General features: G+C 43.8%; 1 protein-coding gene across 2 annotated transcripts in view; it reads left to right on the forward strand.

Moving 5' to 3' along the window:
• rbpjb (recombination signal binding protein for immunoglobulin kappa J region b) overlaps positions 1-25,000 on the forward strand; it is a 78,856-nt gene that overhangs the window by 44,201 nt on the left and 9,655 nt on the right. For both annotated transcript variants that reach the window (XM_084165665.1, XM_084165664.1), the window contains exons 3-8: positions 9,473-9,568; positions 18,358-18,523; positions 19,356-19,530; positions 20,105-20,242; positions 23,142-23,254; positions 23,607-23,747. In XM_084165665.1, coding sequence (XP_084021791.1) covers positions 9,480-9,568; positions 18,358-18,523; positions 19,356-19,530; positions 20,105-20,242; positions 23,142-23,254; positions 23,607-23,747 — 822 coding nt within the window. In that variant the 5' untranslated portion in view covers positions 9,473-9,479. The remainder of the gene's footprint in view (positions 1-9,472; positions 9,569-18,357; positions 18,524-19,355; positions 19,531-20,104; positions 20,243-23,141; positions 23,255-23,606; positions 23,748-25,000) is intronic.

Genomic DNA, 25,000 nt, shown 5'->3' on the forward strand with positions numbered 1-25,000 from the left:
GATGGTCATACCAAGGATCATTTAGCTATTTGATGTAGAATTTTAGGACCCCTTTAGGTATATAAAAAAAAAAAATGTTTAAAAAATACGGATTTGGCTTTACTGCTATTAGCCCATAGAAAGGCATTGAATAACATATAGATTCATACATGGAAAAACAGATAGTTAAAAAAATAAGTGTCAAATCAAATCAAATCAAATTTTATTGGTCACATGCGCCGAATACAACAGGTGCAGACATTACAGTGAAATGCTTACTTACAGCCCTTAACCAACAGTGCATTTATTTTAAACAAAAAAAGTAAGAATAAAACAACAACAACAAAAAGTGTTGAGAAAAAAAGAGCAGAAGTAAAATAAAGTGACAGTAGGGAGGCTATATATACAGTAAAATAAAGTGACAGTAGGGAGGCTATATATACAGGGGGGTACCGTTGCAGAGTCAATGTGCGGGGGCACCGGCTAGTTGAGGTAGTTGAGGTAATATGTACATGTGGGTAGAGTTAAAGTGACTATGCATAAATACTTAACAGAGTAGCAGCAGCGTAAAAATGATGGGGTGGGGGGGCAGTGCAAATAGTCCGGGTAGCCATGATTAGCTGTTCAGGAGTCTTATGGCTTGGGGGTAGAAGCTGTTGAGAAGTCTTTTGGACCTAGACTTGGCACTCCGGTACCGCTTGCCGTGCGGTAGCAGAGAGAACAGTCTATGACTAGGGTGGCTGGAGTCTTTGACAATTTTGAGGGCCTTCCTCTGACACCGCCTGGTATAGAGGTCCTGGATGGCAGGGAGCTTTGCCCCAGTGATGTACTGGGCCGTACGCACTACCCTCTGTAGTGCCTTGCGGTCAGAGGCCAAGCAGTTGCCATACCAGGCGGTGATGCAACCAGTCAGGATGCTCTCGATGGTGCAGCTGTAGAATTTTTTGAGGATCTGAGGACCCATGCCAAATCTTTTTAGTCTCCTGAGGGGGAATAGGCTTTGTCGTGCCCTCTTCACGACTGTCTTGGTGTGTTTGGACCATGATAGTTCGTTGGTGATGTGGACACCAAGGAACTTGAAGCTCTCAACCTGTTCCACTACAGCCCCGTCGATGAGAATGGGGGCGTGCTCAGTCCTCTTTTTTTTCCTGTAGTCCACAATCATCTCCTTTGTCTTGGTCACGTTGAGGGAGAGGTTGTTGTCCTGGCACCACACGGCCAGATCTCTGACCTCCTCCCTATAGGCTGTCTCATCGTTGTCGGTGATCAGGCCTACCACTGTTGTGTCGTCGGCAAACTTAATGATGGTGTTGGAGTCGTGCCTGGCCATGCAGTCATGGGTGAACAGAGAGTACAGGAGGGGACTGAGCACGCACCCCTGAGGGGCCCCCGTGTTGAGGATCAGTGTGGCAGATGTGTTGTTACCTACCCTTACCACCTGGGTGTCTGTCCTATATCTGAGATATAAGAAAGATCATGAAATTAATTATATATATATTTTTTGCACATTTAACCCCTTGTTTAGGCACAAACTACTTCCATAGATACAGTACTTCCATTCATTATTTTAAACTGGTACCAGGCTACCTTCAGACGAGTCTTGAGGTTTGTGGCGTCCTAGAGCAAAACAACCGACATGTACAGTACATTTGACTGGTCATGCTTAGTGGTCGGTCTATAGGTCAATTTGCATAATTTAGTGGAATGAAATTGGCGCGTGTGTACAGTATATTTGTTACGTGTCTTATTCATCACACGCGTACAGCATATAGATGCAGAGTCTTTGAGCTGAAAACCTGTCAGACAGCAGGAGAGCTGCTGCAGCATCTCAAACAGTAAATCCACCGGCATCATCAGCACCTCACACACCACTTTGCAATGAGCTGGAGCCGGTATGAACGTTTTAATAGATATTATGAGGCATGTCTTACCTTGCTTCAAAGTAGCCTGTTAGATCTCCTCTCTTTCTACATTTCTAATGGATATTTTCATCTCTGTCACATGAAACCGCTTTCATGTGCAGTACACTTTTGACAACACTTTATATATATATATACTTTTTTTTTTATAACCTTTATTTAAGTAGGCAAGTCAGTTAAGAACACATTCTTATTTACAATGACGGCCTACCCCGGCCAAACCCGGAGGATGCTGGCCAATTGCGCGCCGCCCTCTGGGACTCCCAATCACGGCCGGTTGTGATACAGCCTGGAATCGAACCAGGGGGTCTGTAGTGACGCCTCTAGCACTGAGATGCTAACTTCATTATGGAACAAACATTCACACGTAGCTGACTGCCTTGTGCGCATTGCTGCACTGATAACGTGAAGAAATAATAGTTTATGAACTTTTTTAAGCTAAACATTCTGATCTGTTGCATCAGACTCATTGCTTTTTAACGTTATTTTTTGTATATATTTTTTTTATAGTCCTACTGGTTGTAGGAATTTGGGATCTATCTTCCCACAACCTTCCCAGAGTCTGATTGGACTAGGCTATTTCTTTCTCGACAAGCTGACCAATAGAATAGGTAAACTTTTCTACTATGGGGGATAGTAGATTGATATAGGCTAGTGATTTTGCTGTTCGTTACTCGTCTTGTTGGCTGAGGAAAAGTAAATGTGGACAGTTATTCTGACATCTTCAAAGTTCACATCAGAATTCGGTAAGAAGGACCGCACATCATTGCATCATCAACTTGCATGTTCTGTTAATATGAATAACCATAATCTAAATGTGATTTCTGTCATTCTGAGCACCGTGGGTGGACACCCTAATCAGGTTACGCACCCAATGCGTATGGGTCCGGCAGATATCTCAAACGTCCGGTAAATTAAAATGTTGCCGGTCAAATGTCCAGCGCCACATTTTCCTAACGGAAACCCTGGTGTGTGTGTGAGTGAGAACATGGTGTGTGAATGCTGGGTGAACTTGGCCTTGTGCCGTCTGGCCCCTCCAGGGGTGTAAAAGACTAATGGTGCTCCCCTCACTGCCTTCCTAAACACACAGACACACAGACACACAGAAAGAAAGAAAGAAAGAAATGCTCTACGACCACAACCACATCTTAAACAACAGTCGTCCTCCAGGACTGTTAGTATGAACATGGGACAACTTTCTTACTATAGGACCAACCATTTGTAACAAGGATTGAAATGCATTCAAACAGTTCATTGGTTTTTGACCAATGCCACTCCCAAGCGAATAAGGATCTCTCTGTGAAGATCTGTTTTTGGAATAACCCAGTGCTTTTTGTGGAGAAAAGGCCTGTTACACTCTAATCCTGCTTGAACTATCAACTGGTGATGGGGGAAAAATCGATAGTTACATATCGGGATATTATTTTTGACAATATATCGCAATATTATTTTTGCGCTAGTTGGCTGAACCTCTACCAAAACTGTGTTATTCCTTCATCACTTGTTTTCCATCTTCTTTTTAAATAGGGAGCAAATTAGTTTTCAGCACTTTTATTTCCATGACTGATCAAAACTGGTTTTCTCATGGCTCTCTCTTGTCCCTCAGCAGCAGACATATGGTGAGCACTATGTTTAGACCATCGAATCGCAATAAAATCACAGTATCAAATCGCAATAAAATCACAGTATCAAATACATATCGCAATAAAATCACAGTATCAAATACATATCGCAATACATATAGAATCATCATCATCTCAATATATATCGTATCTGCTACTAAGTATTGTGATAATATCTTATCATGAGGTCCCTGGCTATTCCCAGCCATACTATCAAGCAGTGCTTGTGTGTGCATTTGTGTAAAAAACAACATTTAAAAAAAAAAAGAGGCTATTTTCTAGTTTGGATGCAGGAAGGTGTTAGTGGTTTTCTGTCAGCATACAGTCACATGCTGCAGAAATCTCTCACTCTTTCCTCTCACTCTCGCTCTCTTTCTCTCTCTCTCTCTCTCTCTCTCTTTGGTTAGCTCTGTGGCCATCTCTGCCAGTCAGCTCTGATCCAACAACAAATAGGGTAGCCTACTTCCATCCCCAATCACGAGTTCCACAAGGGCAGCAGCCATATTGGTGAGGTGGCAACAACATACTCCATGACTTTAACCCACACACTTCCTCAAACCCTCTCATCTTTAGGGTGAAATCTGGAACTTTCATTTCCCCCTGCCCTGGCAACTCAAGGTACGAACTACAAACCCAACTGACCAACGAGAAAAACAAACTACAAAATAGCTTCATCAATATGGCAGCTCAGTTAATTTTTTATTTATTGATAGAATTTGTCGCTTAGGCACAGATCCAGGATCAGCCTACCCTCCACATATCCAAACCGTGACCATTATGCAAGGAAGTGCAAAACTGTCCTCAGACCAGTGTCTAGGGGTCACATTAATCCCGCATCTCTACTCCACCCTAGTCTTATCTCTGATGTCACCCTCTCGGCGGGAAAGTCACCATCAGTATCAACGGTGTCCAATGACACGCACACTGTGAGCATGACATCACCATGTTCTGAGCTGAGTGAGTGTGTTCCCCTGTAACCAACCAATCAGCCAGGGCTGTGGGCTCCGGGGTGGGCCAGGGGCCAAAGCCACGTGTAGAAATATCAGTTGAGTAGATCACCATAGCATCAGATGATTATAGGCATCTATAATAACATATCTCTCTCTCCTCTCTCTCTCCTCTCTCTCTCTCTCTCTCTCTCTCTCTCTCTCTCTCTCTCTCTCTCTCTCTCTCTCTCTCTCTCTCTCTCTCTCTCTCTCTCTCTCTCTCTCTCTCTCTCTCTCTCTCTCTCTCTCTCTCTCTCTCTCTCTCTCTCTCTCTCTCTCTCTCTCTCTCTCTCTCTCTCTCTCTCTCTCTCTCTCTCTCTCTCTCTCTCTCTCTCTCTCTCTCTCTCGTCTCAGGGGTCTCATTTTTTTCCATAAAAAAGGCCTGCAGCCTGTGTGTGTGTTATGACTGGGCGATATACTGTATTTTACTATATACCGGTATTGATGCACGGACTAGTTTGGATCTTTACCTTCTATAACGGTCTTTTAATGTTTGGTTTGTTAAATGTGATTTGCCACCCGCCCCGTGTCGGAGTGCAATTGTTGTTTCTCGACCACGAGATAATTTGCCGACCATCTCTTCAGTCTGCATAGTCAGCGCAGCAGATACAACAATATGTTGATGACACCGAAGCTGCTTTCCGCTTCTTCTTCTTAATATAAATCCACAAGCGTCCTATAATTACACTATTAGTTTGTGTGTCTCACTGTCTGCAAACAGTTTGTCTTTTCTTAGCAAGTTGTGGCTAAAATAAATAGTGTTAGCCGCCAATGCTAATCTCTATTAAATGTATGGAGTCAGCGCAAATGTCGCTAGCTAATACAGCCTGATACCAGTGATGGTGTAGGCCTAAATCAGCATGTTTGTGCAATAGTACCTTCTAAAATCAGAGAGGAATAGGCAAAGCATGAATATGTTAGCTGCATTAAGTAAAATAACATTTTAATGTAGGCAAAGATTATAGGGTCCCACTCCCCTGGGAAACACTGACCAACACTTTGGTTCCTACCCTGTCACAATAACGCCTCCATAGAGATCCTATTCTAATTCCTAATTCTATGAACACCTCCCAGGCTTTTTCAGTCGTTGTCATGTCAAACAACACCGTGTTCAAAGTGCCCACTACTACATTATATCTATAGAATTAGAATGATAATTCCCATAATTACCCCAAATACTTTCTGTGATTCCAACAGTTCACCCAACAGTTCACACAAGTCAAATCGCAATTGCAATATCAACTGTTGGTTGAAGTTTGATTGAACAGTATAAAACGATCAGAATGGAGAAAGCCCCATTTTAAAACACTTAGAATGTGTCGCCACCCTAGGGTCATGCACTACTCATAGAACTTTTATTATTAAAAAAACTAAAATAACGCCAAATAGCATCATACCGTCAAATAGCATCGTCCCGTCAAAAATGTGAAAAATCGAGTGATGTGATATTTTGGTCATATCACCCAGCCTGTGTGTGTGTGTGTGTGTGTGTGTGTGTGAGACTCCCTCTCTGTGTCACTGGGTGTGTCAGGTGACACTGACATCTGTGCAAATGGGCCATTGCGTCTGCTCAGGGTGACCCTTGACCCCTGCTGGTCTGAAGATCTTTAGCGTTGTGTTTCTCAACGAGTACACACACACTAACCAGGTGTCCATCCAACCTTTTTATGCCATTAAAGTACGTCGGATAAAAAAATGTTGCGACAGGCCTGATGGAAACGCCAAATGTGGCGGTAACATTTCCAAATGTTGACAAAACAAAATAAAGCTACACAAGGTGGGATCTTTTTGTGTCGGTAAAATTAATTATACGAGAAATGGCGGTGGAAACGCTTTTATGCGCAAACATTGATATAATAACATATCAAAGTAAACTTAGTCACGCAATGATATGGTTATAAGGCTACAGATAAAATACAATCCACAGGGTGATGAGCTTGATGCTACTTTACAGTAAATATCGAGGGTCTCATTCTGGTGACATGATGATCAGGCTCTTGGCTGCCGTTTGACAAATAAAAATAATCTTTCTCTTTTGTCCATAATAATCTCATTATGTAGGCTATACCCGCATTGTATCTGCCAGCTGTTTGCTAGAGCCCACATGCTAAGACCAGAGTGGGCACATTCGCTATATAACGAAACAATTTTTTGGTGACAAAACCATCAGTAGAGTTGAAAATGCGATGGAAACCCATTTTATGTTTTTGTTAAGTTGACAGAAGTAATTGGAGCACGGGCCTTGCAACATTTTGACACGAGATGTGGATTCTTTGGTGGTGAGCTCAGGGCTTTGGTGTTTTTTGTTTTTCCCTCCCCTTCAGTCAGCCCAGCTGGAGAGAACATAGCTTTTGGCCCCAAACTGTGTGTGTAAGCAACGCAACATAACATTCAGCACACCAGAGAATTGGCTAATCAAACTTGAACTTGTCAAAATGTTCCTGTCTCTCCATGTTTCAGATGTTGGCGTTAGTGACCCTGAGTTTCCATGTTCCTGTTTTTTGGTCTGATCTACACTACCGCTCAAAAGTTTTAGAATACCTACTCATTCAAGGCTTTTTCTTTATTTTTTACTATTTTCTACATTCTACAATAATAGTGAAGACATCAAAACTATGAAATAATACATATGGAATCATGTAGTAACCAAATAAGTGTTAAACAAATCAAAATATATTTTATATTTGAGATTCTTCAAATAGCCACCCTTTGCCTTGATGACAGCTTTGCACACTCTTGGCATTCTCTCAACCAGCTTCACCTGGAATGCTTTTCCAACAGTCTTGAAGGAGTTCCTACATATGCTGAGCACTTGTTGGCTGCTTTTCCTTCACTATGCGGTCCGACTCAACCCAAACCATCTTAATTGGGTTGAGGTCAGGGGATTGTGGAGGCCAGGTAATCTGATGCAGCACTCCATCACTCTCCTTCTTGGTAAAATAGCCCTTACACAGCCTGTAGGTGTGTTGGGTCATTGTCCTGTTGAAAAACAAATGATAGTCCCACTAAGCCCAAACCAGATGGGATGGCGAATCGCTGCAGAATGCTGTGGTAGCAATGCTGGTTAAGTGTGCCTTGAATTCTAAATAAATCACAGACAGTGTCACCAGCAATGCACCCCCACACCATAACACCTCCTCCTCCATGCTTTCCGGTGGAAAATACACGTGAGATCATCCATTCACCCACACCGCGTCTCACAAATACACGGCGGTTGGAACCAAAAATCTCAAATTTGGACTCCAGACCAAAGGACACATTTCCACCGGTCTAATATCCATTGCTCGTGTTTCTTGGCCCAAGCAAGTCTCTTCTTCTTGTTGGTGTCCTTTAGTAGTGGTTTCTTTGCAGCAATTCACACAGTCTCCTCTGAACAGTTGATGTTGATGTCTGTTACTTGAACTCTGTGAAGCATTTATTTGGGCTGCAATTTCTGAGCCTGGGAACTCTAATTAACTTATCCTCTGCAGCAGAGTTAACTCTGGGTCTTCCATTCCTGTGGCGGTCCTCATGAGAGCCAGTTTCATCATAGTGCTTCATGGCTTTTGCAACTGCACTTGAAGAAACTTTCAAAGTTCTAGAAATCTTCCAGATTGACTGACCTTTATGTCTTAAATTAATGATGGACTGTTGTTTCTCTTTGCTTATTTGAGCTGTTCTTGCCATAATATGGACTTGGTCTTTTAACAAATAGGGCTATCTTCTGTCAGCCCAGCTGGAGAGAACATAGCTTTTGGCCCCAAACCGTTTGTGCGTGTAAGCAACACAACATTCAGCACACCAGAGAATTGGCTAATCAAACTGGAACTTGTCAAAATGTTCATGTCTCTCCATGTTTCAGTTGTTAGTGTTATTGACCCGGAATTTTCATGTTCCTGTTTTTTGGTTTTATCTATACTGAACAAAAATATAAACGCAACATGTAAAGTGTTGGTCCCATGTTTCATGAGCTGAAATAAAAGATTCCAGAAATGTTCGATACACACAAAAAGCTTATTTCTCTCAACTTTGTGCCACATTTGTTTACATCCCTGTTAGTGAGCATTTCTCCTTTGCTAAGATAATCCATCCACCTGACAGGTGTGGCATATCAAGAAGCTGATTAAACGGCATGATCATTACTCAGCTGCACCTTGTGCTGGGGACAATAAAAGGCCATTCTAAAATGTGCAGTTTTGTCACACAACACAATGCCACAGATGTCTCAAATTTTGAGGGAGCGTGCAATTGGCATGCTAATTGCAGGAATGTCCACCAGAGCTGTTGCCAGAGAATTGAATGTTAATTTCTCTACCATAAGCCGCCTCAACATCGTTTTAGAGAATTTTGGCAGTACGTCCAACCGCCCTCAGAACCGCAGACCACGTGTAACCACGCCAGCCCAGGACCTCCACATCCGGCTTATTCACCTGCGTGACCAGCCATCCGGACAGCAGATGAAACTGAGGAGTATTTCTGTCTGTAATAAAGCCATTTTTGTTTGGGGAAAAAAATTCTGATTGGCTTGGCCTGGGCCTGGCCCCCAAGTGGGTGGGCCTATGCCCTTCCAGGCCCACACATGGCTGTGCCCCTGCCCAATCGTAAAATCCATAGATTAGGGCTTAATTTATTTAAATTGACTGATTTCTTTATATGAACTGTAACTCAGTAAAATCTTTGAAATTGTTGCATGTTGCATTTATATTTTTGTTCAGTGTACTTTATCTCTGTCGCTTCTGTCATCTATAGCTTCTTTATATACATGGATGAATAACAAACTTCTTTCTCTCCCATCTCCCCCTCTTTCTCTCCCATCTCCCCCTCTTTCTCTCCCATCTCCCCCTCTTTCTCTCCCATCTCCCCCTCTTTCTCTCCCATCTCCCCCTCTTTCCCTCCCATCTCCCCCTCTTTCTCTCCCATCTCCCCCTCTTTCTCTCCCATCTCCCCCTCTTTCCATCCCTCGCTTTCTCTCTCCCCCTCTTCACAGAGAAGCAATGAGGAATTACCTGAAGGAGCGAGGAGACCAAACTGTCCTGATCCTGCATGCAAAAGTTGCCCAGAAATCTTATGGCAATGAAAAAAGGTAACCGACCACCACTTACCCTACACGCAACTTTCCACACTCTCCATACTCCTCAAACAGTCCCTACCCGGTGTAGTACCTCACACAGTCCCTACCCGGTGTAGTACCTCACACAGTCCCTACCCGGTGTAGTACCTCACACAGTCCCTACCCGGTGTAGTACCTCACACAGTCCCTACCTGGTGTAGTACCTCACACAGTCCCTACCCGGTGTAGTACCTCACACAGTCCCTACCCGGTGTAGTACCTCACACAGTCCCTACCCAAAAAGGCACGTTGAAGAGTTCCCTGTTTCATTAGAAGTCTAGGGTTAATTGTATGGACTAAAAGGAGGTAGAAAAAAGCAAAGCCACATTCCGTTGTGTCTGTGTGTGATGTAGGTGTTTTGGCCCCTCCGGCTTTCCATTTCCTACCGCGGCCAGACGGGGTTAAGCGGTTAAGTTCTCTGCAGGCACATCCAGGAGGTTAAAGGGTACATGGCAGGGGAATGGTAGAGTTAGGGGGTAGGGCACATTCATGCCCCCAGACATGTAGGGTTACTGTGGTAGGTAGGGGGTAATGACTGGGTAGAAGTGGGGAGGCTGTTTCCTAGTTGCTGTACTCTAGTGTTAGGTTAGAATTGTGGATGGTGTGTGTGTAGGGAGTAAATCAACTGTTCTGAATATGATCATCCAGTTGTAGGGGGTTAGACAGAATGAAGCCTTGGAGGGGACCTTGCATCAGGTTGGCTCTCTCTCTCTCTCTCTCTCTCTCTCTCTCGCTCTCGCTCTCGCTCTCTAGTACCAGTCAAAAGTTTGGACACCTACTCATTCAAGGGTTTTTCTTTATTTAAAAAATTGTCTACATTGTAGAATAATAGTGACGACATCAAAACTATGAAATTACACATATGGAATCATGTAGTAACCAAAAGTGTTAAACAAATCTAAATATATTTGAGATTCTTCAAATAGCCACCCTTTGCCTTGATGACAGCTTTGCACACTCTTGGCATTCTCTCAACCAGCTTCACCTGGAATGCTTTTCCAACAGTCTTGAAGGAGTTCCCACATATGCTGAGCACTTGTTGGCTGCTTTTCCTTCACTCTGCCGTCTGACTATTCCCAAACCATTTCAATTGGGTTGAGGTCGGGGAATTGTGGAGGCCAGGTCACCTGATGCAGCACTCCATCACTCTCCTTCTTGGTAAAATAGCCCTTACACAGCCTGGGGGTGTGTTGGGTCATTGTCCTGTTAAAAAACAAATGATAGTCCCACTAAGCCCAAACCAGATGGGATGGCGTAACGCTGCAGAATGCTGTGGTAGCCATGCTGGTTAAGTGTGCCTTGAATTCTAAATAAATCACAGACAGTGTCACCAGCAAAGCACCATAACACCACCTCCTCCATGCTTTCCAGTGGGAAATACACATGCGGAGATCATCCGTTCACCCACACCACGTCTCACAAAGACAAAAATCTCCAATTTGGACTCCAGACCAAAGGACAAATTTCCACCAGTCAAATGTCCATTACTCGTGTATCTTGGACCAAGCAGGTCTCTTCTTCTTATTGGTGTCCTTTAGTAGTGGTGTCTTTGCAGCAATTCGACCACACAGTCCCCTCTGAACAGTTGATGTGGAGATGTGTTTGTTACTTGAACTCTGTGAAGCATTTATTTGGGCTGCAAATTCTGAGCCTGGGAACTCTAATGAATGTATCCTCTGCAGCAGAGGTAACTCTGGGTCTTCCATTCCTGTGGCGGTCCTCATGAGAGCCAGTTTCATCATAGCGCTTGATGGTTTTTGCGACTGCACTTGAAGAAACTTTCAAAGTTCTTCAAATCTTCCAGATTGACTGACCTTCATGTCTTAAAGTAATGATGGACTGTCGTTTCTCTTTGCTTATTTGAGCTGTTCTTGCCATAATATGGACTTGGTCTTTTAACAAATAGGGCTATATTCTGTATACCCCCCTACCTTGTCACAACACAACTGATTGGCTCAAACGCATTAAGAAGGAAAGAAATTCCACAAATTAACTTTTAAGAAGGCACACCTGTTAATTGAAATGCATTCCAGGTGACTACCTCATGAAGCTGGTTGAGAGAATGCCAAGAGTGTGCAAAGCTGTCATCAAGGCAAAGGGTGGCTATTTGAAGAATCTCAAATATAAAATATTATTTGATTTGTTTAACACTTTTTTGGTTACTACATGATTCCATATGTGTTCTTTTATAGTTTTGATGTCTTCACTATTATTCTACATTGTAGAATAAATTAGGGCTGGGTTTGATCATTGGAGCCCTGCCTGCCACTTCACCGGAATTATGTCTTTAGTAAATCAGCAGCCCTCAGTCAACACTGTGACACCTCTGAGTTTTGGAGCACGAGAGAGGAGGAGCAGCAGTGTGTGTGTGACTGCGTGTGTGTGACTGTGCGTGTGTGTGACTGTGCGTGTGTGTGACTGTGCGTGTGTGTGACTGTGCGTGTGTGTGACTGTGTGTGTGTGTGTGACTGCGTGTGTCAGTATGTTAAATAGTTGAATTCCTCCCCTCTCCTCTGTCCTCTCTGGTTAAAGTCACACTGACCAGGACAGAAGATGTGAGGGGGGCCCGTTGTCGGGGTTAGGGTGAGGGGGTCCAGTTTTGGGGGTAAATCCTTTGTAGCAATGCACCCTTGGACACATCAGACCTCCAGTCATTCAAGTGTTCATAGTCGGTCATAAACCCCAAAAACCCAGAACATTTATACATGCCACATTCTTCTTATCTACCACCTGCTCACTCACTCACTATTGAGTCATTCACCTAAGCCCTATTCAGACGGGATTCCTTTTACTTGGGGAGGTCGGGTAATGTCATTATGTGCATGAGCATAAAACACCACATATGTAATTTTTTGTCCCGTCTTGAGTGTGCCATGGCAGTCATTTTTACATGGCAGTAGAGTAACTATTCCAGACAGAATAACCTACTGTTTTTTGTCAAACTCCAAGCTCCTCTGACAAAACTAGTCCCGTGCGTAACGAAATCCCCTGTGTTTTTCCGAGACATTACGGAGATTGACAGGTGCTTTGATCAGTTTGAGAAAGAAAACAAGAAGCGCTCTGTATATATTATATTATATATTAATGATATATTATATTATATATTATTGCGGCAGGTAGCTTAGTGGGTAAGAGCGTTGTGCCAGTAACCGAAAGGTCGCTGGTTCTAATCCCCGAGCCGACTAGGTGAAAAAATCTGTCTGTGCCCTTAAGCAAGGCACTTAACCCTAATTACTCCTGTAAGTCGCTCTGGATAAGAGCGTCTGCTAAATGACTCAAATGTAAATATTATATATTAATTATATATTTTATATTAATTATATATTATATTAAATATTTATTATATATTAAATTATATAGATTTCAAATGAATGGATAAACTTTCACATTGAGTACTTTTGTTTATAGGCTTCGTCTTGTGCCAATGAATAGAAATTGAACATCGCCAAATGCGGCAGATTAATGAAATGCGCTATAAAACGTATTGTGCCTTGGCCTATTTAATGAAAATCTGGCTGTAAATGTAGGTAATAGATCGCACATCAGGGCGTCCCCGATTCCCCACTGAGCTAATATTTTTGGAAATGGCAGGTTCACTTTCTCATAACGCAGTTCAAGTGCGGTGCGCTGTTCAGCAGCTCTCATCAGTAGGATGGGGGGGGGGCTTTTCATTAGGAGGGACGTCTACGTGGATCGCTAAAATAAAGATTATTATTATTATTATCACACTTCCTCAATTTAAATATTATGGGGACACCTACACATTTGGCAGCCAAGCACAAGTATTCAGCTTGGCATGATGTTTAATATATTCACGCTTAGAATAAAAATCTCCAGGTTTCCATCATATGAGTTCAAAAATATATACAGTATATCAAAAATACAGGGGGCAGTTTGGAAATACTATTCCTGTGTGAATTGTTATCTGGAATAAGGCACATGCTGGGTAAACACTTACACAACCTACATTTGAGTCTCTCTGTAGTGTAACTGTAGTCTCTCTGTAGTGTAACTGTAGTCTCTCTGTAGTGTAACTGTAGTCTCTCTGTAGTGTAACTGTCATCTCTGTAGTGTAACTGTAGTCTCTCTGTAGTGTAACTGTAGTCTCTCTGTAGTGTAACTGTAGTCTCTCTGTAGTGTAACTGTCATCTCTGTAGTGTAACTGTAGTCTCTCTGTAGTGTAACTGTAGTCTCTCTGTAGTGTAACTGTAGTCTCTCTGTAGTGTAACTGTAGTCTCTCTGTAGTGTAACTGTAGTCTCTCTGTAGTGTAACTGTAGTCTCTCTGTAGTGTAACTGTAGTCTCTCTGTAGTGTAACTGTAGTCTCTCTGTAGTGTAACTAATCTCTCTGTAGTGTAACTGTCGTCTCTCTGTAGTGTAACTGTCGTCTCTCTGTAGTGTAACTGTCGTCTCTCTGTAGTGTAACTGTAGTCTCTCTGTAGTGTAACTGTAGTCTCTCTGTAGTGTAACTGTCGTCTCTCTGTAGTGTAACTGTAGTCTCTCTGTAGTGTAACTGTAGTCTCTCTGTAGTGTAACTGTAGTCTCTCTGTAGTGTAACTGTAGTCTCTCTGTAGTGTAACTGTAGTCTCTCTGTAGTGTAACTGTCATCTCTGTAGTGTAACTGTAGTCTCTCTGTAGTGTAACTGTAGTCTCTCTGTAGTGTAACTGTAGTCTCTCTGTAGTGTAACTGTAGTCTCTCTGTAGTGTAACTGTAGTCCCTCTGTAGTGTAACTGTAGTCTCTCTGTAGTGTAACTGTCATATCTGTAGTATAACTGTAGTCTCTCTGTAGTGTAACTGTAGTCTCTCTGTAGTGTAACTGTAGTCTCTCTGTAGTGTAACTGTAGTCTCTCTGTAGTGTAACTGTAGTCTCTCTGTAGTGTAACTAATCTCTCTGTAGTGTAACTGTCATCTCTGTAGTGTAACTGTAGTCTCTCTGTAGTGTAACTGTAGTCTCTCTGTAGTGTAACTGTAGTCTCTCTGTAGTGTAACTGTAGTCTCTGTAGTGTAACTGTCGTCTCTCTGTAGTGTAACTGTCGTCTCTCTGTAGTGTAACTGTCGTCTCTCTGTAGTGTAACTGTAGTCTCTCTGTAGTGTAACTGTAGTCTCTCTGTAGTGTAACTGTAGTCTCTCTGTAGTGTAACTGTAGTCTCTCTGTAGTGTAACTGTAGTCTCTCTGTAGTGTAACTGTCATCTCTGTAGTGTAACTGTAGTGTAACTGTAGTCTCTCGGTAGTGTAACTGTAGTCTCTCTGTAGTGTAACTGTAGTCTCTCTGTAGTGTAACTGTAGTCTCTCTGTAGTGTAACTGTAGTCTCTCTGTAGTGTAACTGTAGTCTCTCTGTAGTGTAACTGTAGTCTCTCTGTAGTGTAACTGTCATCTCTCTGTAGTGTAACTGTCATCTCTCTGTAGTGTAACTGTAGTCTCTCTGTAGTGTAACTGTAGTCTCTCTGTAGTGTAACTGTCGTCTCTCTGTAGTGTAACTGTCGTCTCTCTGTAGTATAACTGTCGTCTGTCTGTAGTATAACTGTAGTCTCTCTGTAGTGTAACTGTAGTCTCTCTGTAGTGTAACTGTAGTCTCTCTGTAGTGTAACTGTAGTCTCTCTGTAGTGTAACTGTAGTCTCTCTGTAGTGTAACTGTAGTCTCTCTGTAGTGTAACTAGTCTCTCGGCAGTGTAACTGTAGTCTCTCTGTAGTGTAACTGTAGTCTCTCTGTAGTGTAACTGTAGTCTCTCTGTAGTGTAACTGTAGTGTAACTGTAGTCTCGGTAGTGTAACTGTAGTCTCTCTGTAGTGTAACTGTAGTCTCTCTGTAGTGTAACTGTAGTCTCTCTGTAGTGTAACTGTCGTCTCTCTGTAGTGTAACTGTCGTCTCTCTGTAGTGTAACTGTCGTCTCTCTGTAGTGTAACTGTAGTCTCTCTGTAGTGTACCTGTAGTCTCTCGGCAGTGTAACTGTAATCTCTCTGTAGTGTAACTGTAGTCTCTCTGTAGTGTAACTGTAGTATCTCGGTAGTGTAACTGTAGTCTCTCTGTAGTGTAACTGTAGTCTCTCTGTAGTGTAACTGTAGTCTCTCTGTAGTGTAACTGTAGTATCTCGGTAGTGTAACTGTAGTCTCTCTGTAGTGTAACTGTAGTCTCTCTGTAGTGTAACTGTCGTCTCTCTGTAGTGTAACTGTCATCTCTGTAGTGTAACTGTAGTCTCTCTGTAGTGTAACTGTAGTCTCTCTCTAGTGTAACTGTCGTCTCTCTGTAGTGTAACTGTCATCTCTCTGTAGTGTAACTGTCATCTCTCTGTAGTGTAACTGTAGTCTCTCTGTAGTGTAACTGTAGTCTCTCTGTAGTGTAACTGTCGTCTCTCTGTAGTGTAACTGTCGTCTCTCTGTAGTATAACTGTAGTCTCTCTGTAGTGTAACTGTAGTCTCTCTGTAGTGTAACTGTAGTCTCTCTGTAGTGTAACTGTAGTCTCTCTGTAGTGTAACTGTAGTCTCTCTGTAGTGTAACTGTAGTCTCTCTGTAGTGTAACTGTAGTCTCTCTGTAGTGTAACTGTAGTCTCTCTGTAGTGTAACTAGTCTCTCGGCAGTGTAACTGTAGTCTCTCTGTAGTGTAACTGTAGTCTCTCTGTAGTGTAACTGTAGTCTCTCTGTAGTGTAACTGTAGTGTAACTGTAGTCTCTCTGTAGTGTAACTGTAGTCTCTCTGTAGTGTAACTGTAGTCTCTCTGTAGTGTAACTGTCGTCTCTCTGTAGTGTAACTGTCGTCTCTCTGTAGTGTAACTGTAGTCTCTCTGTAGTGTAACTGTAGTCTCTCTGTAGTGTAACTGTAGTCTCTCTGTAGTGTAACTGTATTCTCTCTGTAGTGTAACTAGTCTCTCGGCAGTGTAACTGTAGTCTCTCTGTAGTGTAACTGTACTCTCTCTGTAGTGTAACTGTAGTCTCTCTGTAGTTTACCTGTAGTCTCTCGGCAGTGTAACTGTAGTCTCTCTGTAGTGTACCTGTAGTCTCTCTGTAGTGTAACTGTAGTCTCTCTGTAGTGTAACTGTAGTCTCTCGGTAGTGTAACTGTAGTCTCTCGGTAGTGTAACTGTAGTCTCTCGGTAGTGTAACTGTAGTCTCTGTAGTGTAACTGTAGTCTCTCTGTAGTGTAACTGTAGTCTCTCTGTAGTGTAACTGTAGTCTCTCTGTAGTGTAACTGTACTCTCTCTGTAGTGTAACTGTAGTCACTCTGTAGTGTAACTGTAGTCTCTCTGTAGTGTAACTGTAGTCTGTAGTTCCAACTCAATATTAGGTAGGTGTTCAGTGTATAGGCACACACACGTTAGTTAGGGTTTCATTCTGAACAGACCAACGTGTGTTTGGGTCAGCTCTCTGGGAGTGTGTCCCTCTGTGTGTGTTTTACAATATGAAAGCTTGTCTGTGTGTTGATACACAAAGGAGCTCTGAGCGTGAATGAGTTGCGTGCGTATAGAGGGGTTTTCCTCAGAAAGATCCCGCTCTTTCGCTCTCCTCTTTTTAGGAGGTGAAAGCAGACATCACTCTCACACAGACTCGTGTTATGTGTCACTCTCCTCCTCCTCAGACTAGACATACAGTGTTTGTCTCCATGTGACCCACTTTTCATTTTTACCCACATGCTCATAAAAACAAACCATTTTAGTTCTGTTGAAGAGCAAAATGGGTGAAAAGATTTTATGTTTCTCCCTAAAGAGGGGACATGACTTATAAGATAGACTAGAAAAAGTGTTGTTTTTGGCATCTTTGTTTTTCTCCTGACCTGTATAGCTGATAGGCTACTGGCTAAAATTCAAGTTCTTGTCAGATTAGACTCGAGCGAGCCAAATGGGTTCTTGTATTAACATTTCCCTTTCCCCTTTGAAATTAAACAAGGTTTTACAGGATTTTAGTAGCTGTTTTGCCAAGTTGTCTGTCACTCAAAAGAAATGCACTGACACCCTGGCTGAAATGTCATTCCCAATTACGACTACTGTATTTGTGATGTCACACTGCCATCTAGTGGCAGAGTCTCTAACATGCGGTATGACATTTTCTGAAAATTCTGGACCGACTGACCGACCCACCGACCGACCAGACTAGATTCTAGACTGTTCTATCCTCAGTGTATGTCTGGTATGTCTGCGTAAAGTCATTATAGCTACTAATAATTTGTTGTGTTTGTAGGCTGGGCAGTAGTCTGTACACTGAGTATATAAAACATTAAGAACACCTGCTCTATACATGACATTGACTGACCAGGTGAATCCAGGTGAAAGCTATGATTCCTTATTGATGTCACAAATTCACATCAATCAGTGTAGATGAAGGAGAGGAGACAGGTTAAATAAGGAATTTTTTTTAGCCTTGAGACAATTGAGGATTGTGTATGTGTGCCATTCAGAGGGTGAATGGGGAAAAACAAAAGATTGAAGTGCCTTTGAATGGGGTATGGTAGTAGGTGCCAGGCGCACCGGTTTGTGTCAAGAACTGCAGCTCTGCTGGGTTTTTCACGCTCAACAATTTCCTGTGTGTATCAAGAATGTTCCACCACCTAAAGGACATCCAGCCAACCTGACACAACTGTGGGACGGCGTTGGAGTCAACATGGGCCAGCATCCCTGTGGAACGCTTTCGACATTTTGTAGAATCCATGCCCCCGACGAATTGAGGCTGTTCTGAGGGCAAAAGGGGGGTGCAACTCAATATTAGAAAGGTGTTCCTAATGTTTGGTATACTCAGTGTATGTTAATTATACTGGTGTGTGTGTGTGTGTACAGGTTCTTCTGTCCACCCCCGTGTGTGTACCTGATGGGCTCTGGCTGGAAGAAGAAGAGAGAGGAGATGGAGAGAGAGGGCTGTTCAGAGCAAGAGGCCCAGCCCTGTGCCTTTATAGGGATAGGAAACTCTGACCAGGAGATGCAGCAACTCAACATCGAGGGAAAGGTAGGGTCCTGTACACTTATACTCCTATTTCTCTCACTTTTACTCCCTCTTTCTCGTTCTTCCTCTCCCCCTCACCCCCCCCCCTCTCTCTCTCTCTCTCTCTCTCTCTCTCTCTCTCTCTCTCTCTCTCTCTCTCTAGCTCCCCCTCACCCCCCCCCTCTCTCTCTCCCCCTCACCCCCCCACTCTCTCTCTCCCCCTCCCTCTCTCTCTCTCCCCTCCCTCTCTCTCTCTTCCCCTCCCCCCCTTCTCTCTCTCCCCCCCACTCTCTCTCTCTCTCTCCCCCTCACCCCCCCCACTCTCTCTCTCTCTACCCCTCCCTCTCTCTCTCCCCCCTCCCTCTCCCCCTCCCTCTCTCTCTCCCCCTCCCCCTCACCCCCCCTCTCTCTCTCCCTCTCTCTCTCTCTCTCCCCCTCACCCCCCTCTCCCCCTCACCCCCTCTCTCTCTCTCTCTCTCCCCCTCACCCCCCCTCTCTCTCCCCCTCACTCCCCCCACTCTCTCTCCCCCTCACCCCCCCCATTCTCTCTCTCTCTCTCTCTCCCTCCCCCTCACCCCCCCTCTCTCCCCCTCCCTCTCTCTCTCTTCCCCTCCCCCCTCTCTCTCTCTCTCCACCCCACTCTCTCTCTCCCCCTCACCCCCCACTCTCGCTCTCTCTCACCCCCTCTCTCTCTCTCTCTCTCTCTCTCTCTCTCTCTCTCTCTCTCTCTCTCTCTCTCTCTCGCTCTCGCTCTCGCTCTCGCTCTCGCTCTCGCTCTCGCTCTCTCTCTCTCTCCACACACCAAAGTAATGACTAACTGGTGCCTGGCCTTATTTTCTCCCTCCGTCCCACTCAGAACTATTGCACAGCCAAAACCTTGTACATATCAGACTCCGACAAGAGAAAGCACTTCATGCTGTCGGTCAAGATGTTCTACGGCAACAGCGCCGACATCGGCGTCTTCCTGAGTAAGAGAATCAAAGTCATCTCCAAGCCCTCCAAGAAGAAACAGTCCCTGAAGAACGCAGACCGTGAGTCACACAAATGCCAACGCGCAAACACACACAATGTTAGTATCAGTCCTTAGGTCCCTGCTCAAATGCTTTGAAATGCATCCTTCCTTACTCTCTTTGAGGTAATCATTGATCTAACATGACGTGGCTCGTGAAATATGTGTATTGAAACCCTTTACTCTATTCTATCGTGGTAAACCAATGCTGATCTACCGTTCACAAGGCTAGTATTGCTCTTCAACAAAGTTTCCGTGTTTGCCAGTCTGGTAGCTAGATGGCGCTACAGCTCAAAAACCAGATGACAACTGATGCATGAAAATGACCCTTTGTTCAATATTGTTTAAGTAGCTACAGTGTTTGTTTTGTGTCTGCTTTCTACCCTCTTCTTCTCTTGTTGTTGTTCTCACACATCTCACCATCTAGACGGGGGACATGTTGGGCTTGTTCTCACACATCTCACCATCTAGACGGGGGACATGTTGGGCTTGTTCTCACACATCTCACCACCTAGACGGGGGACATATCTCACCACCTAGACGGGGGACATGTGTGGTCTCTTTATCTCTCTCTCTGTGTGTCTCTCTAACTGCAGTGTGTATCGCATCGGGGACCAAGGTGGCCCTGTTCAACCGGTTGCGGTCCCAGACGGTCAGCACACGCTACCTACATGTGGAGGGGGGTAACTTCCACGCCAGCTCCCAGCAATGGGGTGCCTTCTACATCCACCTGTGTGAGTCTCGTACAAACACACACACACACACACACACACACACTGTAAAAATGCTTCATACTCAGAGTGTATGGGTAATGTATGTGTGCAAGGGCAATGTACAGTGCATTCGGAAAGTATTCAGACTCCTTCCTTTTTTCCACATTTTGTTACGTTACAGCCTTATTCTAAAATGGATTAAATTAAATGTTTTCCTCATCAATCTACACACAATACCCCATAATGACAAATCAAAAAACAGGTTTTCAGAGGTTTTGGCACATTTATTAAAAATAAAAAAACAGAAAACCTTATGTACATAAGTATTTTGACCCTTTGCTATGAGACTCGTTATGGAGCTCAGGTGCATCCTGTTTCCATTGATCATCCTTGAGATGTTTCTACAACTTGATTGGAGTCCACCTGTGGTAAATTCAATTGATTGGACATGATTTGGAAAGGCACACACCTGTCTATATAACGTCACACAGTTGACAGAGGTCGAAGGAATTGTCCGTAGAGCTCCGAGACAGGATTGCGTCGAGGTACAGATCTGGGGAAGGGGACCAAAACATTTCTGCAGCATTGAAGGTCCCCAAAAACACAGTGGCCTCAATCATTCTTAAATGGAAGAAGTTTGGAACCACCAAGACTCTTCCTAGAGCTGGCCGCCCGGCCAAACTGAGCAATCAGGGGAAAGGGGCCTTGGTCAAGGAGGTGACCAAGAAACCCGATGGTCACTCTGACAGAGCTTTAGAGTTCCTCTGTGGAGATGGGAGAACCTTCCAGAAGGACAACCATCTCTGCAGCACTCCACCAATCAGGCCATTATGGTAGAGTGGCCAGACGGAATCCACTCCTCAGTAAAAGGCACATGACAGCCCGCTTGGAGTTTGCCAAAAGGCACCTAAAGACTCTCTGACCATGAGAAACAAGATTCTCTGGTCTGATGAAACCAAGATTGAACTCTTTGGCCTGAATGCCAAGCGTCACGTCTGGAGGAAACCTGGCACCATCCCTACGGTGAAGCATGGTGGTGGCAGCATCATGCTGTGGGGATGTTTTTCAGCGGCAGGGACTGGGAGACTAGTCAGGATCAAGGGAAAGATGAACGGAGCCAAGTACAGAGAGATCCTTGATGAAAACCTGCTCCAGAGCGCTCAAGACCTCAGACTGGGGTGACTGTTCACCTTTCAACAGGACAACGACCCTAAGCACACAGCCAAGACAACGCAGGAGTGGCTTCGGGACAAGTCTCTGAATGTCCTTGAGTGGCCCAGCCAGAGCCCGGACTTGAACCCGATCGAACATCTCTGGAGAGACCTGAACATTCAGACCCCTTTACTTTTTCCACATTTAGTTTCGTTACAGCCTTATTCTAAAACTGATTAAATTGTTTTTTTTCCCCCCTCATCAATCTACACACAATACCCCATAATGACAAAGCAAAAACATTATCATTATATAAGTATTCAGACCCTTTACTCAGTACTTTGTTGAAGCACTTTTGGCAGCGATTACAGCATCGAGTCTTCTTGGGCATGATGCTACAAGCTTGGCACACCTGTATTTGGGGAGTTTCTCCCATTTTTCTCTGCAGATCCTCTCAAGCTCTGTCAGGTTTGATGGGGAGCGTCACTGCACAGCTATTTTCAGGTCTCTCCAGAGATGTTCGATCGGGTTCAAGTCCGGGCTCTGGCTGGGCCACTCAAAGACATTCAGAGACTTGTCTCGAAGCCACTTCTGCGTTGTCTTGGCTGTGTGCTTAGGGTCATTGTCCTGTTGGAAGGTGAATCTTCGCCCCAGTCAGAGGTCCTGAACGCTCTTGAACAGGTTTTCATAAAGGATCTCTCTGTACTTTGCTCCGTTAATCTTTCCCTCGATCCTGACTAGTCTCCCAGTCCCTGCCACTGAAAAACATCCCTACAGCATGATGCTGCCACCACCATGCTTCACCGTAGGGATGGTGCCAGGTTTCCTCCAGACGTGACACTTGGCATTCAGGCCAAAGAGTTCAATCTTGGTTTCATCAGACCAGAGAATCTTGTTTCTCATGGTCTGAGAGTCTTTAGGTGCCTTTTGACAAACTCCAAGCAGGCTGTCATGTGCCTTTTACAGAGGAGTGGCCTCCGTCTGTCCACTCTACCATAAAGGCCTGATTGGTGGAGTGCTGCAGAGATGGTTGTCCTTCTGGAAGGTTCTCCCATCTCCACAGAGGAACTCTGGAGCTCTGTCAGAGTGACCATTGGGTTCTTGTTCACCTCCCTGACCAAGGCCCTTTTGGTACCCTTCCCCAGATCTGTGCCTCGACACAATCCTGTCTCGGAGCTCTACGGACAATTCCTTCGACCTCTTGGCTTGGTTTTTGCTCTGACATGCACTGTCAACTGTGGGACCTTATACAGACACGTGTGTTCCTTTACAAATCATGCCCAATCAATTGAATTTACCACAGGTGGACTCCAACCAAGTTGTATAAACATCTCAAGGATGATCAATGGAAACAGGATGCACCTGAGATCAATTTCGAGTCTCATAGTAAAGGGTCTGAATACTTATGTAAATAAGGTATTTCTGTTATTTATTTTGTATACATTTGCAAACATTTCAAAAAAACAGTTTTCGCTTTGTCATTATGGGGTATTGTGTGTAGATTGAGGATCTTTTTTTATTTAATTCATTTTAGAATAAGGCTGTAACGTAACAAAATGTGGAAAAAGTCAAGGGGTCTGAATACTTTCCAAATGCACTGTGTGTGTGTGAATTGTTATTTACCAAATGGCAATATCATGCTTTGTTTTAAATGGAGTTGTAGAGAGGCTGGCCTTACATTATATTTCCACCCTAAAATGCTTCATACTCAGTGTAAGGGTATGTGCTATTGTAACATAAGATTAATGTTGTGTGTCCTGTTCCCCAGTGGATGACGAGGAGTCTGAAGGAGAGGAGTTCACTGTGAGAGATGGCTACATCCACTACGGACAGACTGTCAAACTGGTCTGCTCGGTCACTGGGATGGCCCTGCCACGACTGGTACTGCCCACCACTTCACTCTCTTTTTTATGTCTGTTTCTCACCTCTCTCCATGTTTCTCACCTCTCTCCATGTTTCTCACCTCTCTCCATGTTTCTCACCTCTCTCCATGTTTCTCACCTCTCTCCATGTTTCTCACCTCTCTCCATGTTTCTCACCTCTCTCCATGTTTCTCACAGAACTCTTTATTTTTGTGTCTTGTGTAAGTCTTTTTTTATGTTAATATTCTCCCTCTCTTTCTATCTTAATTACCAACAGACACACACACACACACACACATTCATGAAAGTTACTGATGTTATTTGTACACTGAGCTCCGACAACTAAACACCATCCTGTCTGTGTGTGTCAGATCATCCGTAAGGTGGACAAGCAGACGGCCTTGTTGGATGCAGACGACCCCGTCTCCCAGCTCCACAAGTGTTCCTTCTACCTGAAGGACACAGAGCGCATGTACCTGTGCCTTTCCCAAGAGAGGATTATCCAGTTTCAAGTGAGTGAAAAACTACTTTCAATTACATGTTGAGACTACCTTCCATTACAAGTTGAGACTACCTTCCATTACACGTTGAGACTACCTTCCATTACAAGTTGAGACTACCTTCCATTACAAGTTGAGACTGCCTTCCATTACAAGTTGAGACTGCCTTCCATTACAAGTTGAGACTGCCTTCCATTACAAGTTGAGACTGCCTTCCATTACAAGTTGAGACTACCTTCCATTACAAGTTGAGACTACCTTCCATTACAAGTTGAGACTGCCTTCCATTACAAGTTGAGACTGCCTTCCATTACAAGTTGAGACTACCTTCCATTACACGTTGAGACTACCTTCCATTACACGTTGAGACTGCCTTCCATTACAAGTTGAGACTGCCTTCCATTACAAGTTGAGACTGCCTTCCATTACAAGTTGAGACTGCCTTCCATTACAAGTTGAGACTACCTTCCATTACAAGTTGAGACTGCCTTCCATTACAAGTTGAGACTGCCTTCCATTACAAGTTGAGACTGCCTTCCATTACAAGTTGAGACTGCCTTCCATTACAAGTTGAGACTACCTTCCATTACAAGTTGAGACTACCTTCCATTACAAGTTGAGACTACCTTCCATTAGAAGTAACGACTACCATCCATTAGAAGTTGTTTTAACTTCCAATTAAATTAAGTCACAACATTCTACTCAAACTACACACTACCATATGCCATTATTTTTAAATCGACCCCATACTTGCAGTAACCAATCAGAATTATCTTATGAGAAAATGATTATTGGATGATGAACATTAGTTGGTTCCTATGGTGATACCCAGTTTACAATCTTCAAATTGAACATTGTTGATCAGATCCCACCTGAAAATGGTCGGCAACCCTTGTCAGTGCTCTGTGCAGGTCCCCATTGCTGGAATAGGTAACAGTCTTTGTTTTGCTAAGAGGTTATTCTTCCATTTTGATTCCATCTTCGGTAGATGACGGATTGGAGTGATCCTTATCTTCTGAGTTAATATAACGTTAGGGTGACACGTAATAGGCTCCTCGTGGAGGTGTTATCTCTACATCAGAGATCACCATAGAAACAACTAAACCTGGATACATCCACAGTTGTAACACACAGCTACATTTTACTTTTTTTTTAAATTTTTTTACATTTTAGTAATTTAGCAGACGCTCTTATCCAGAGCGACTTACAGTTAGTGAGTGCATACATAATTTTTTTTTACCCCCCGTGGGAATCGAACCCACAAC

The sequence above is a fragment of the Coregonus lavaretus genome (assembly GCF_964263955.1).
Source record: "Coregonus lavaretus genome assembly, chromosome: 7".
In the NCBI taxonomy this organism is placed as follows: domain Eukaryota; kingdom Metazoa; phylum Chordata; class Actinopteri; order Salmoniformes; family Salmonidae; genus Coregonus; species Coregonus lavaretus.